Source organism: Pseudophryne corroboree, chromosome 5, assembly GCF_028390025.1.
Source record: "Pseudophryne corroboree isolate aPseCor3 chromosome 5, aPseCor3.hap2, whole genome shotgun sequence".
In the NCBI taxonomy this organism is placed as follows: Eukaryota; Metazoa; Chordata; class Amphibia; order Anura; family Myobatrachidae; genus Pseudophryne; species Pseudophryne corroboree.
The window spans coordinates 6312203-6328015 of record NC_086448.1 but is presented as its reverse complement, the minus strand read 5'-3'; the positions used below and the strand labels follow the sequence as shown (position 1 = coordinate 6328015).

Genomic DNA, 15813 nt, shown 5'->3' with positions numbered 1-15813 from the left:
TCCTCTGTCACCCCAGCTGTGTTCTAGTGTATGTATATCTGATCACCCTCATCATCCTCTGTCACCCCAGCTGTGTTCTAGTGTATGTATATCTGATCACCCTCATCATCCTCTGTCACCCCGGCTGTGTTCTAGTGTATGTATATCTGATCACCCTCATCATCCTCTGTCACCCCGGCTGTGTTCTAGTGTATGTATATCTGTCTGATCACCCTCATCATCCTCTGTCACCCCAGCTGTGTTCTAGTGTATGTATATCTGTCTGATCATCCTCATCATCCTCTGTCACCCCAGCTGTGTTCTAGTGTATGTATATCTGATCACCCTCATCATCCTCTGTCACCCCAGCTGTGTTCTAGTGTATGTATATCTGATCACCCTCATCATCCTCTGTCACCCCAGCTGTGTTCTAGTGTATGTATATCTGATCACCCTCATCATCCTCTGTCACCCCAGCTGTGTTCTAGTGTGTGTATATCTGATCACCCTCATCATCCTCTGTCACCCCAGCTGTGTTCTAGTGTATGTATATCTGTCTGATCACCCTCATCATCCTCTGTCACCCCAGCTGTGTTCTAGTGTATGTATATCTGATCACCCTCATCATCCTCTGTCACCCCAGATGTGTTCTAGTGTATGTATATCTGATCACCCTCATCATCCTCTGTCACCCCAGCTGTGTTCTAGTGTGTGTATATCTGATCACCCTCATCATCCTCTGTCACTCCAGCTGTGTTCTAGTGTATGTATATCTGTCTGATCACCCTCATCATCCTCTGTCACCCCAGCTGTGTTCTAGTGTATGTATATCTGATCACCCTCATCATCCTCTGTCACCCCAGATGTGTTCTAGTGTATGTATATCTGATCACCCTCATCATCCTCTGTCACCCCAGCTGTGTTCTAGTGTATGTATATCTGATCACCCTCATCATCCTCTGTCACCCCAGCTGTGTTCTAGTGTATGTATATCTGTCTGATCACCCTCATCATCCTCTGTCACCCCAGCTGTGTTCTAGTGTATGTATATCTGATCACCCTCATCATCCTCTGTCACCCCAGCTGTGTTCTAGTGTGTGTATATCTGATCACCCTCATCATCCTCTGTCACCCCAGCTGTGTTCTAGTGTATGTATATCTGTCTGATCACCCTCATCATCCTCTGTCACCCCAGCTGTGTTCTAGTGTATGTATATCTGTCTTATCACCCTCATCATCCTCTGTCACCCCAGCTGTGTTCTAGTGTATGTATATCTGATCACCCTCATCATCCTCTGTCACCCCAGCTGTGTTCTAGTGTATGTATATCTGATCACCCTCATCATCCTCTGTCACCCCGGCTGTGTTCTAGTGTATGTATATCTGATCACCCTCATCATCCTCTGTCACCCCGGCTGTGTTCTAGTGTATGTATATCTGTCTGATCACCCTCATCATCCTCTGTCACCCCAGCTGTGTTCTAGTGTATGTATATCTGTCTGATCATCCTCATCATCCTCTGTCACCCCAGCTGTGTTCTAGTGTATGTATATCTGATCACCCTCATCATCCTCTGTCACCCCAGCTGTGTTCTAGTGTATGTATATCTGATCACCCTCATCATCCTCTGTCACCCCAGCTGTGTTCTAGTGTATGTATATCTGATCACCCTCATCATCCTCTGTCACCCCAGCTGTGTTCTAGTGTGTGTATATCTGATCACCCTCATCATCCTCTGTCACCCCAGCTGTGTTCTAGTGTATGTATATCTGTCTGATCACCCTCATCATCCTCTGTCACCCCAGCTGTGTTCTAGTGTATGTATATCTGATCACCCTCATCATCCTCTGTCACCCCAGATGTGTTCTAGTGTATGTATATCTGATCACCCTCATCATCCTCTGTCACCCCAGCTGTGTTCTAGTGTGTGTATATCTGATCACCCTCATCATCCTCTGTCACCCCAGCTGTGTTCTAGTGTATGTATATCTGTCTGATCACCCTCATCATCCTCTGTCACCCCAGCTGTGTTCTAGTGTATGTATATCTGATCACCCTCATCATCCTCTGTCACCCCAGATGTGTTCTAGTGTATGTATATCTGATCACCCTCATCATCCTCTGTCACCCCAGCTGTGTTCTAGTGTATGTATATCTGATCACCCTCATCATCCTCTGTCACCCCAGCTGTGTTCTAGTGTGTGTATATCTGATCACCCTCATCATCCTCTGTCACCCCAGCTGTGTTCTAGTGTATGTATATCTGTCTGATCACCCTCATCATCCTCTGTCACCCCAGCTGTGTTCTAGTGTATGTATATCTGATCACCCTCATCATCCTCTGTCACCCCAGATGTGTTCTAGTGTATGTATATCTGATCACCCTCATCATCCTCTGTCACCCCAGCTGTGTTCTAGTGTGTGTATATCTGATCACCCTCATCATCCTCTGTCACCCCAGCTGTGTTCTAGTGTATGTATATCTGTCTGATCACCCTCATCATCCTCTGTCACCCCAGCTGTGTTCTAGTGTATGTATATCTGTCTTATCACCCTCATCATCCTCTGTCACCCCAGCTGTGTTCTAGTGTATGTATATCTGATCACCCTCATCATCCTCTGTCACCCCAGCTGTGTTCTAGTGTATGTATATCTGATCACCCTCATCATCCTCTGTCACCCCGGCTGTGTTCTAGTGTATGTATATCTGTCTGATCACCCTCATCATCCTCTGTCACCCCAGCTGTGTTCTAGTGTATGTATATCTGATCACCCTCATCATCCTCTGTCACCCCAGCTGTGTTCTAGTGTATGTATATCTGTCTGATCACCCTCATCATCCTCTGTCACCCCAGCTGTGTTCTAGTGTATGTATATCTGTCTGATCACCCTCATCATCCTCTGTCACCCCAGCTGTGTTCTAGTGTATGTATATCTGATCACCCTCATCATCCTCTGTCACCCCAGCTGTGTTCTAGTGTATGTATATCTGTCTGATCACCCTCATCATCCTCTGTCACCCCAGCTGTGTTCTAGTGTATGTATATCTGATCACCCTCATCATCCTCTGTCACCCCAGCTGTGTTCTAGTGTATGTATATCTGATCACCCTCATCATCCTCTGTCACCCCAGCTGTGTTCTAGTGTATGTATATCTAATCACCCTCATCATCCTCTGTCACCCCAGCTGTGTTCTAGTGTATGTATATCTAATCACCCTCATCATCCTCTGTCACCCCAGCTGTGTTCTAGTGTATGTATATCTGTCTGATCACCCTCATCATCCTCTGTCACCCCAGCTGTGTTCTAGTGTATGTATATCTGTCTGATCACCCTCATCATCCTCTGTCACCCCAGCTGTGTTCTAGTGTATGTATATCTGTCTTATCACCCTCATCATCCTCTGTCACCCCAGCTGTGTTCTAGTGTATGTATATCTGATCACCCTCATCATCCTCTGTCACCCCAGCTGTGTTCTAGTGTATGTATATCTGATCACCCTCATCATCCTCTGTCACCCCGGCTGTGTTCTAGTGTATGTATATCTGATCACCCTCATCATCCTCTGTCACCCCGGCTGTGTTCTAGTGTATGTATATCTGTCTGATCACCCTCATCATCCTCTGTCACCCCAGCTGTGTTCTAGTGTATGTATATCTGTCTGATCATCCTCATCATCCTCTGTCACCCCAGCTGTGTTCTAGTGTATGTATATCTGATCACCCTCATCATCCTCTGTCACCCCAGCTGTGTTCTAGTGTATGTATATCTGATCACCCTCATCATCCTCTGTCACCCCAGCTGTGTTCTAGTGTATGTATATCTGATCACCCTCATCATCCTCTGTCACCCCAGCTGTGTTCTAGTGTGTGTATATCTGATCACCCTCATCATCCTCTGTCACCCCAGCTGTGTTCTAGTGTATGTATATCTGTCTGATCACCCTCATCATCCTCTGTCACCCCAGCTGTGTTCTAGTGTATGTATATCTGATCACCCTCATCATCCTCTGTCACCCCAGATGTGTTCTAGTGTATGTATATCTGATCACCCTCATCATCCTCTGTCACCCCAGCTGTGTTCTAGTGTGTGTATATCTGATCACCCTCATCATCCTCTGTCACTCCAGCTGTGTTCTAGTGTATGTATATCTGTCTGATCACCCTCATCATCCTCTGTCACCCCAGCTGTGTTCTAGTGTATGTATATCTGATCACCCTCATCATCCTCTGTCACCCCAGATGTGTTCTAGTGTATGTATATCTGATCACCCTCATCATCCTCTGTCACCCCAGCTGTGTTCTAGTGTATGTATATCTGATCACCCTCATCATCCTCTGTCACCCCAGCTGTGTTCTAGTGTGTGTATATCTGATCACCCTCATCATCCTCTGTCACCCCAGCTGTGTTCTAGTGTATGTATATCTGTCTGATCACCCTCATCATCCTCTGTCACCCCAGCTGTGTTCTAGTGTATGTATATCTGATCACCCTCATCATCCTCTGTCACCCCAGATGTGTTCTAGTGTATGTATATCTGATCACCCTCATCATCCTCTGTCACCCCAGCTGTGTTCTAGTGTGTGTATATCTGATCACCCTCATCATCCTCTGTCACCCCAGCTGTGTTCTAGTGTATGTATATCTGTCTGATCACCCTCATCATCCTCTGTCACCCCAGCTGTGTTCTAGTGTATGTATATCTGTCTTATCACCCTCATCATCCTCTGTCACCCCAGCTGTGTTCTAGTGTATGTATATCTGATCACCCTCATCATCCTCTGTCACCCCAGCTGTGTTCTAGTGTATGTATATCTGATCACCCTCATCATCCTCTGTCACCCCGGCTGTGTTCTAGTGTATGTATATCTGTCTGATCACCCTCATCATCCTCTGTCACCCCAGCTGTGTTCTAGTGTATGTATATCTGATCACCCTCATCATCCTCTGTCACCCCAGCTGTGTTCTAGTGTATGTATATCTGTCTGATCACCCTCATCATCCTCTGTCACCCCAGCTGTGTTCTAGTGTATGTATATCTGTCTGATCACCCTCATCATCCTCTGTCACCCCAGCTGTGTTCTAGTGTATGTATATCTGATCACCCTCATCATCCTCTGTCACCCCAGCTGTGTTCTAGTGTATGTATATCTGTCTGATCACCCTCATCATCCTCTGTCACCCCAGCTGTGTTCTAGTGTATGTATATCTGATCACCCTCATCATCCTCTGTCACCCCAGCTGTGTTCTAGTGTATGTATATCTGATCACCCTCATCATCCTCTGTCACCCCAGCTGTGTTCTAGTGTATGTATATCTAATCACCCTCATCATCCTCTGTCACCCCAGCTGTGTTCTAGTGTATGTATATCTAATCACCCTCATCATCCTCTGTCACCCCAGCTGTGTTCTAGTGTATGTATATCTGTCTGATCACCCTCATCATCCTCTGTCACCCCAGCTGTGTTCTAGTGTATGTATATCTGTCTGATCACCCTCATCATCCTCTGTCACCCCAGCTGTGTTCTAGTGTATGTATATCTGTCTGATCACCCTCATCATCCTCTGTCACCCCAGCTGTGTTCTAGTGTATGTATATCTGATCACCCTCATCATCCTCTCACCCCAGCTGTGTTCTAGTGTATGTATATCTGATCACCCTCATCATCCTCTGTCACCCCAGCTGTGTTCTAGTGTATGTATATCTGATAACCCTCATCATCCTCTGTCACCCCAGCTGTGTTCTAGTGTATGTATATCTGATAACCCTCATCATCCTCTGTCACCCCAGCTGTGTTCTAGTGTATGTATATCTGTCTTATCACCCTCATCATCCTCTGTCACCCCAGCTGTGTTCAAGTGTATGTATATCTGATCACCCTCATCATCCTCTGTCACCCCAGCTGTGTTCTAGTGTATGTATATCTGTCTGATCACCCTCATCATCCTCTGTCACCCCAGCTGTGTTCTAGTGTATGTATATCTGTCTGATCACCCTCATCATCCTCTGTCACCCCAGCTGTGTTCTAGTGTATGTATATCTGATCACCCTCATCATCCTCTGTCACCCCAGCTGTGTTCTAGTGTGTGTATATCTGATCACCCTCATCATCCTCTGTCACCCCAGCTGTGTTCTAGTGTATGTATATCTGTCTGATCACCCTCATCATCCTCTGTCACCCCAGCTGTGTTCTAGTGTATGTATATCTGATCACCCTCATCATCCTCTGTCACCCCAGATGTGTTCTAGTGTATGTATATCTGATCACCCTCATCATCCTCTGTCACCCCAGCTGTGTTCTAGTGTGTGTATATCTGATCACCCTCATCATCCTCTGTCACCCCAGCTGTGTTCTAGTGTATGTATATCTGTCTGATCACCCTCATCATCCTCTGTCACCCCAGCTGTGTTCTAGTGTATGTATATCTGTCTTATCACCCTCATCATCCTCTGTCACCCCAGCTGTGTTCTAGTGTATGTATATCTGATCACCCTCATCATCCTCTGTCACCCCAGCTGTGTTCTAGTGTATGTATATCTGATCACCCTCATCATCCTCTGTCACCCCGGCTGTGTTCTAGTGTATGTATATCTGATCACCCTCATCATCCTCTGTCACCCCGGCTGTGTTCTAGTGTATGTATATCTGTCTGATCACCCTCATCATCCTCTGTCACCCCAGCTGTGTTCTAGTGTATGTATATCTGTCTGATCACCCTCATCATCCTCTGTCACCCCAGCTGTGTTCTAGTGTATGTATATCTGTCTGATCACCCTCATCATCCTCTGTCACCCCAGCTGTGTTCTAGTGTATGTATATCTGATCACCCTCATCATCCTCTGTCACCCCAGATGTGTTCTAGTGTATGTATATCTGATCACCCTCATCATCCTCTGTCACCCCAGCTGTGTTCTAGTGTGTGTATATCTGATCACCCTCATCATCCTCTGTCACCCCAGCTGTGTTCTAGTGTATGTATATCTGTCTGATCACCCTCATCATCCTCTGTCACCCCAGCTGTGTTCTAGTGTATGTATATCTGATCACCCTCATCATCCTCTGTCACCCCAGATGTGTTCTAATGTATGTATATCTGATCACCCTCATCATCCTCTGTCACCCCAGCTGTGTTCTAGTGTATGTATATCTGATCACCCTCATCATCCTCTGTCACCCCAGCTGTGTTCTAGTGTGTGTATATCTGATCACCCTCATCATCCTCTGTCACCCCAGCTGTGTTCTAGTGTATGTATATCTGTCTGATCACCCTCATCATCCTCTGTCACCCCAGCTGTGTTCTAGTGTATGTATATCTGTCTTATCACCCTCATCATCCTCTGTCACCCCAGCTGTGTTCTAGTGTATGTATATCTGATCACCCTCATCATCCTCTGTCACCCCAGCTGTGTTCTAGTGTATGTATATCTGATCACCCTCATCATCCTCTGTCACCCCGGCTGTGTTCTAGTGTATGTATATCTGATCACCCTCATCATCCTCTGTCACCCCGGCTGTGTTCTAGTGTATGTATATCTGTCTGATCACCCTCATCATCCTCTGTCACCCCAGCTGTGTTCTAGTGTATGTATATCTGTCTGATCACCCTCATCATCCTCTGTCACCCCAGCTGTGTTCTAGTGTATGTATATCTGTCTGATCACCCTCATCATCCTCTGTCACCCCAGCTGTGTTCTAGTGTATGTATATCTGATCACCCTCATCATCCTCTGTCACCCCAGATGTGTTCTAGTGTATGTATATCTGATCACCCTCATCATCCTCTGTCACCCCAGCTGTGTTCTAGTGTGTGTATATCTGATCACCCTCATCATCCTCTGTCACCCCAGCTGTGTTCTAGTGTATGTATATCTGTCTGATCACCCTCATCATCCTCTGTCACCCCAGCTGTGTTCTAGTGTATGTATATCTGATCACCCTCATCATCCTCTGTCACCCCAGATGTGTTCTAATGTATGTATATCTGATCACCCTCATCATCCTCTGTCACCCCAGCTGTGTTCTAGTGTATGTATATCTGATCACCCTCATCATCCTCTGTCACCCCAGCTGTGTTCTAGTGTGTGTATATCTGATCACCCTCATCATCCTCTGTCACCCCAGCTGTGTTCTAGTGTATGTATATCTGTCTGATCACCCTCATCATCCTCTGTCACCCCAGCTGTGTTCTAGTGTATGTATATCTGATCACCCTCATCATCCTCTGTCACCCCAGCTGTGTTCTAGTGTGTGTATATCTGATCACCCTCATCATCCTCTGTCACCCCAGCTGTGTTCTAGTGTATGTATATCTGTCTGATCACCCTCATCATCCTCTGTCACCCCAGCTGTGTTCTAGTGTATGTATATCTGTCTTATCACCCTCATCATCCTCTGTCACCCCAGCTGTGTTCTAGTGTATGTATATCTGATCACCCTCATCATCCTCTGTCACCCCAGCTGTGTTCTAGTGTATGTATATCTGATCACCCTCATCATCCTCTGTCACCCCAGCTGTGTTCTAGTGTATGTATATCTGTCTGATCACCCTCATCATCCTCTGTCACCCCAGCTGTGTTCTAGTGTATGTATATCTGATCACCCTCATCATCCTCTGTCACCCCAGCTGTGTTCTAATGTATGTATATCTGATCACCCTCATCATCCTCTGTCACCCCAGCTGTGTTCTAGTGTATGTATATCTGTCTGATCACCCTCATCATCCTCTGTCACCCCAGCTGTGTTCTAGTGTATGTATATCTGATCACCCTCATCATCCTCTGTCACCCCAGCTGTGTTCTAGTGTATGTATATCTGTCTGATCACCCTCATCATCCTCTGTCACCCCAGCTGTGTTCTAGTGTATGTATATCTGATCACCCTCATCATCCTCTGTCACCCCAGCTGTGTTCTAGTGTATGTATATCTGATCACCCTCATCATCCTCTGTCACCCCAGCTGTGTTCTAGTGTATGTATATCTAATCACCCTCATCATCCTCTGTCACCCCAGCTGTGTTCTAGTGTATGTATATCTAATCACCCTCATCATCCTCTGTCACCCCAGCTGTGTTCTAGTGTATGTATATCTGTCTGATCACCCTCATCATCCTCTGTCACCCCAGATGTGTTCTAGTGTATGTATATCTGTCTGATCACCTTCATCATCCTCTGTCACCCCAGCTGTGTTCTGTGTTCTAGTGTATGTACATCTGTCTGATCACCCTCATCATCCTCTGTCACCCCAGCTGTGTTCTAGTGTATGTATATCTGTCTGATCACCCTCATCATCCTCTGTCACCCCAGCTGTGTTCTAGTGTATGTATATCTGATCACCCTCATCATCCTCTGTCACCCCAGCTGTGTTCTAGTGTATGTATATCTGTCTGATCACCCTCATCATCCTCTGTCACCCCAGCTGTGTTCTAGTGTATGTACATCTGTCTGATCACCCTCATCATCCTCTGTCACCCCAGCTGTGTTCTAGTGTATGTATATCTGTCTGATCACCCTCATCATCCTATGTCACCCCAGCTGTGTTCTAGTGTATGTATATCTGATCACCCTCATCATCCTCTGTCACCCCAGCTGTGTTCTAGTGTATGTATATCTGATCACCCTCATCATCCTCTGTCACCCCAGCTGTGTTCTAGTGTATGTATATCTGTCTGATCACCCTCATCATCCTCTGTCACCCCAGCTGTGTTCTAGTGTGTGTATATCTGATCACCCTCATCATCCTCTGTCACCCCAGCTGTGTTCTAGTGTATGTATATCTGTCTGATCACCCTCATCATCCTCTATCACCCCAGCTGTGTTCTAGTGTATGTATATCTGATCACTCTCATCATGCTCTGTCACCCCGGCTGTGTTCTAGTGTATGTATATCTGATCACCCTCATCATCCTCTCTCACCCCAGCTGTGTTCTAGTGTATGTATATCTGTCTGATCACCCTCATCATCCTCTGTGTCACCCCAGCTGTGTTCTAGTGTATGTATATCTGATCACCCTCATCATCCTCTGTCACCCCAGCTGTGTTCTAGTGTATGTATATCTGATCACCCTCATCATCCTCTGTCACCCCAGCTGTGTTCTAGTGTATGTATATCTGATCACCCTCATCATCCTCTGTCACCCCAGCTGTGTTCTAGTGTATGTATATCTGATCACCCTCATCATCCTCTGTCACCCCAGCTGTGTTCTAGTGTATGTATATCTGATCACCCTCATCATCCTCTGTCACCCCAGCTGTGTTCTAGTGTATGTATATCTGATCACCCTCATCATCCTCTGTCACCCCAGCTGTGTTCTAGTGTATGTATATCTGTCTGATCACCCTCATCATCCTCTGTCACCCCAGCTGTGTTCTAGTGTATGTATATCTGATCACCCTCATCATCCTCTGTCACCCCAGCTGTGTTCTAGTGTATGTATATCTGATCACCCTCATCATCCTCTGTCACCCCAGCTGTGTTCTAGTGTATGTATATCTGTCTGATCACCCTCATCATCCTCTGTCACCCCAGCTGTGTTCTAGTGTATGTATATCTGATCACCCTCATCATCCTCTGTCACCCCAGCTGTGTTCTAGTGTATGTATATCTGATCACCCTCATCATCCTCTGTCACCCCAGCTGTGTTCTAGTGTATGTATATCTGATCACCCTCATCATCCTCTGTCACCCCAGCTGTGTTCTAGTGTATGTATATCTGATCACCCTCATCATCCTCTGTCACCCCAGCTGTGTTCTAGTGTATGTATATCTGATCACCCTCATCATCCTCTGTCACCCCAGCTGTGTTCTAGTGTATGTATATCTGATCACCCTCATCATCCTCTGTCACCCCAGCTGTGTTCTAGTGTATGTATATCTGTCTGATCACCCTCATCATCCTCTGTCACCCCAGCTGTGTTCTAGTGTATGTATATCTGATCACCCTCATCATCCTCTGTCACCCCGGCTGTGTTCTTGTGTATGTATATCTGTCTGATCACCCTCATCATCCTCTGTCACCCCAGCTGTGTTCTAGTGTATGTATATCTGATCACCCTCATCATCCTCTGTCACCCCAGCTGTGTTCTAGTGTATGTATATCTGTCTGATCACCCTCATCATCCTCTGTCACCCCAGCTGTGTTCTAGTGTATGTATATCTGTCTGATCACCCTCATCATCCTCTGTCACCCCAGCTGTGTTCTAGTGTGTGTATATCTGATCACCCTCATCATCCTCTGTCACCCCAGCTGTGTTCTAGTGTATGTATATCTGTCTGATCACCCTCATCATCCTCTGTCACCCCAGCTGTGTTCTAGTGTATGTATATCTGTCTGATCACCCTCATCATCCTCTGTCACCCCAGCTGTGTTCTAGTGTATGTATATCTGATCACCCTCATCATCCTCTGTCACCCCAGCTGTGTTCTAGTGTATGTATATCTGTCTGATCACCCTCATCATCCTCTGTCACCCCAGCTGTGTTCTAGTGTATGTATATCTGTCTGATCACCCTCATCATCCTCTGTCACCCCAGCTGTGTTCTAGTGTGTGTATATCTGATCACCCTCATCATCCTCTGTCACCCCAGCTGTGTTCTAGTGTATGTATATCTGATCACCCTCATCATCCTCTGTCACCCCAGCTGTGTTCTAATGTATGTATATCTGATCACCCTCATCATCCTCTGTCACCCCAGCTGTGTTCTAGTGTATGTATATCTGTCTGATCACCCTCATCATCCTCTGTCACCCCAGCTGTGTTCTAGTGTATGTATATCTGATCACCCTCATCATCCTCTGTCACCCCAGCTGTGTTCTAGTGTATGTATATCTGTCTGATCACCCTCATCATCCTCTGTCACCCCAGCTGTGTTCTAGTGTATGTATATCTGATCACCCTCATCATCCTCTGTCACCCCAGCTGTGTTCTAGTGTATGTATATCTGATCACCCTCATCATCCTCTGTCACCCCAGCTGTGTTCTAGTGTATGTATATCTGTCTGATCACCCTCATCATCCTCTGTCACCCCAGCTGTGTTCTAGTGTATGTATATCTGATCACCCTCATCATCCTCTGTCACCTCAGCTGTGTTCTAGTGTATGTATATCTGTCTTATCACCCTCATCATCCTCTGTCACCCCAGCTGTGTTCTAGTGTATGTATATCTGATCACCCTCATCATCCTCTGTCACCCCAGCTGTGTTCTAGTGTATGTATATCTGTCTGATCACCCTCATCATCCTCTGTCACCCCAGCTGTGTTCTAGTGTATGTATATCTGTCTGATCACCCTCATCATCCTCTGTCACCCCGGCTTTGTGTCGGTAGCACTAGGTAATACCGTGCCCTAGTGTATGATAGCTCTCTCACCTCCCCTAGATCCGTGGCTCTCTCCGTGGCTTGGTACACTGTCCCCTGTACCTTATTTCTCTGCCATACTTCTCTTACACGCAGGTTTTGCTCCAGATCACACAGATGAACTGGTAGAGAAGTTACAGACTTTCAGACAAGGTCTCCATAACCCGGACTCCAGCGCTCTGTTCCATACGTGCTTCAATATCGCCATGGTGAGTGTGACTGGCGGAATGGCGGAGCGTTGCTGTATAGTGTGCGGAACGCTGGGTAACTGCTCCCTGCAGGCTGAACCAATCAGGCTCCTAGTGATTATGTCGCTGGGATACTGTTCATTGCGTGGACTGTGTGTGCAATGCATCATGGTAGTTGTAGTTTCCTGCTTGCTCTGTACCACCAGGACACTGGGGACATATGGAAAAGCATCTTCTGATGTTGGTGATAAGAAGCTTTACTTGGGATATATTCCTTGTTAGTGTTTCTCTATCGTCCTAGTGGATGCTGGGGTTCCTGAAAGGACCATGGGGAATAGCGGCTCCGCAGGAGACAGGGCACAAAAAGTAAAGCTTTTCCAGATCAGGTGGTGTGCACTGGCTCCTCCCCCTATGACCCTCCTCCAGACTCCAGTTAGATTTTTGTGCCCGGCCGAGAAGGGTGCAATCTAGGTGGCTCTCCTAAAGAGCTGCTTAGAGAAAGTTTAGCTTAGGTTTTTTATTTTACAGTGATTCCTGCTGGCAACAGGATCACTGCAATGAGGGACTTAGGGGAGAAGAAGTGAACTCACCTGCGTGCAGGATGGATTGGCTTCTTGGCTACTGGACATCAGCTCCAGAGGGACGATCACAGGTACAGCCTGGATGGTCACCGGAGCCGCGCCGCCGGCCCCCTTGCAGATGCTGAAGTAAGAAGAGGTCCAGAATCGGCGGCTGAAGACTCCTGCAGTCTTCTAAAGGTAGCGCACAGCACTGCAGCTGTGCGCCATTTTCCTCTCAGCACACTTCACACGCAGTCACTGAGGGTGCAGGGCGCTGGGGGGGGGCGCCCTGGGAGGCAAATGAAAACCTATTAAAAGGCTAAAAATACCTCACATATAGCCCCCAGAGGCTATATGGAGATATTTAACCCCTGCCTGGATTCACAAAATAGCGGGAGACGAGGCCGCCGAAAAAGGGGCGGGGCCTATCTCCTCAGCACACGGCGCCATTTCCTCTCACAGCTCCGCTGGTCAGGACGGCTCCCAGGTCTCTCCCCTGCACTGCACTACAGAAACAGGGTAAAACAGAGAGGGGGGCAAATTTAATGGCAATATTTTGATATATATAAGCAGCTATAAGGGAGCACTTATTATAAGGCTATCCCTGTCATATATAGCGCTTTTTGGTGTGTGCTGGCAAACTCTCCCTCTGTCTCCCCAAAGGGCTAGTGGGTCCTGTCTTCGTTTAGAGCATTCCCTGTGTGTCTGCTGTGTGTCGGTACGTGTGTGTCGACATGTATGAGGACGATATTGGTGTGGAGGCGGAGCAATTGCCAAATATGGGGATGTCACCTCCTAGGGGGTCGACACCAGAATGGATGCCTTTATTTGTGGAATTACGGGATAGCGTCAACTCGCTTAAGCAGTCGTTTGACGACATGAGGCGGCCGGACAATCAATTAGTGCCTGTCCAGGCGCCTCAAACACCGTCACGGGCTGTAAAACGCCCTTTGCCTCAGCCAGTCGACACAGACCCAGACACAGGCACTGATTCCAGTGGTGACGGTGACGAATCAACCGTATTTTCCAGTAGGGCCACACGTTATATGATTTTGGCAATGAAGGAGGCGTTACATTTAGCTGATACTACAGGTACCACTAAACAGGGTATTATGTGGGGTGTGAAAAAACTACCTATAGTTTTTCCTGAATCAGAAGAATTAAATGACGTGTGTGATGAAGCGTGGGTTGCCCCTGATAAAAAGCTGATAATTTCAAAGAAATTATTGGCATTATACCCTTTCCCGCCAGAGGTTAGGGAGCGCTGGGAAACACCTCCTAGGGTGGACAAGGCGCTAACACGCTTATCTAAACAAGTGGCGTTACCCTCTCCTGAGACGGCCGCACTTAAAGATCCATCAGATAGGAGGATGGAAAATATCCAAAAAAGTATATACACACATACAGGTGTTATACTACGACCAGCTATAGCGACTGCCTGGATGTGCAGTGCTGGGGTAGTTTGGTCAGAGTCCCTGATTGAAAATATTGATACCCTGGACAGGAACAATATTTTACTGTCGTTAGAACAAATAAAGGATGCATTTCTTTATATGCGTGATGCACAGAGGGATATCTGCACACTGGCATCACGGGTAAGTGCTATGTCCATTTCGGCCAGAAGAGCTTTATGGACGCGACAGTGGACAGGCGATGCGGATTCAAAACGGCATATGGAAGTTTTGCCGTATAAAGGGGAGGAGTTATTTGGAGTCGGTCTATCAGATTTGGTGGCCACGGCTACAGCCGGGAAATCCACCTTTCTACCTCAAGTCACTCCCCAACAGAAAAAGGCACCGACTTTTCAACCGCAGCCTTTTCGTTCCTTTAAAAATAAGAGAGCAAAGGGCTATTCATATCTGCCACGAGGCAGAGGTCGAGGGAAGAGACAGCAACAGGCAGCTCCTTCCCAGGAACAGAAGCCCTCCCCGGCTTCTACAAAAGCCTCAGCATGACGCTGGGGCTTCTCAAGCGGACTTGGGGAGGGTGGGCGGTCGTCTCAAAAATTACAGCGCGCAGTGGGCTCACTCGCAGGTAGATCCCTGGATCCTGCAGATAATATCTCAGGGGTACAGGTTGGAATTAGAGACAGATCCACCTCGCCGTTTCCTGAAGTCTGCTTTACCAACGTCCCCTTCCGAAAGGGAGACGGTTTTGGAAGCCATTCACAAGCTGTACTCTCAGCAGGTGATAGTCAAGGTACCTCTTCTACAACAAGGGAAGGGGTATTATTCCACTCTATTTGTGGTACCGAAGCCGGATGGCTCGGTAAGGCCTATTCTAAATCTGAAGTCCTTGAACCTGTACATAAAGAAGTTCAAGTTCAAGATGGAGTCACTCAGAGCAGTGATAGCGAACCTGGAAGAAGGGGACTTTATGGTATCCTTGGACATCAAGGATGCGTATCTCCACGTTCCAATTTACCCCTCACACCAGGGGTACCTCAGGTTCGTTGTACAAAACTGTCACTATCAGTTTCAGACGCTGCCGTTTGGTTTGTCCACGGCACCTCGGGTCTTTACAAAGGTAATGGCCGAGATGATGATTCTTCTTCGAAGAAAAGGCGTATTAATTATCCCATACTTGGACGATCTCCTAATAAGGGCAAGGTCCAGAGAACAGCTAGAGATGGGATTAGCACTATCTCAAGAGGTGCTAAAGCAGCACGGATGGATTCTGAATATTCCAAAATCCCAATTAATGCCGACAACTCGTCTGCTGTTCCTAGGGAT

The 15813-nt window shown here is 47.1% G+C and overlaps 1 protein-coding gene across 1 annotated transcript in view; it reads left to right on the top strand.

Annotated features, from left to right (window-relative positions):
* The window catches only part of MROH1 (maestro heat like repeat family member 1), a 383926-nt gene that overhangs the window by 149218 nt on the left and 218895 nt on the right, over positions 1–15813 (top strand). Inside the window, exon 8 of the mRNA XM_063924734.1 lies at positions 12355–12542. Within this exon, the coding sequence (XP_063780804.1) occupies positions 12355–12542 (188 nt within the window). The remainder of the gene's footprint in view (positions 1–12354; positions 12543–15813) is intronic.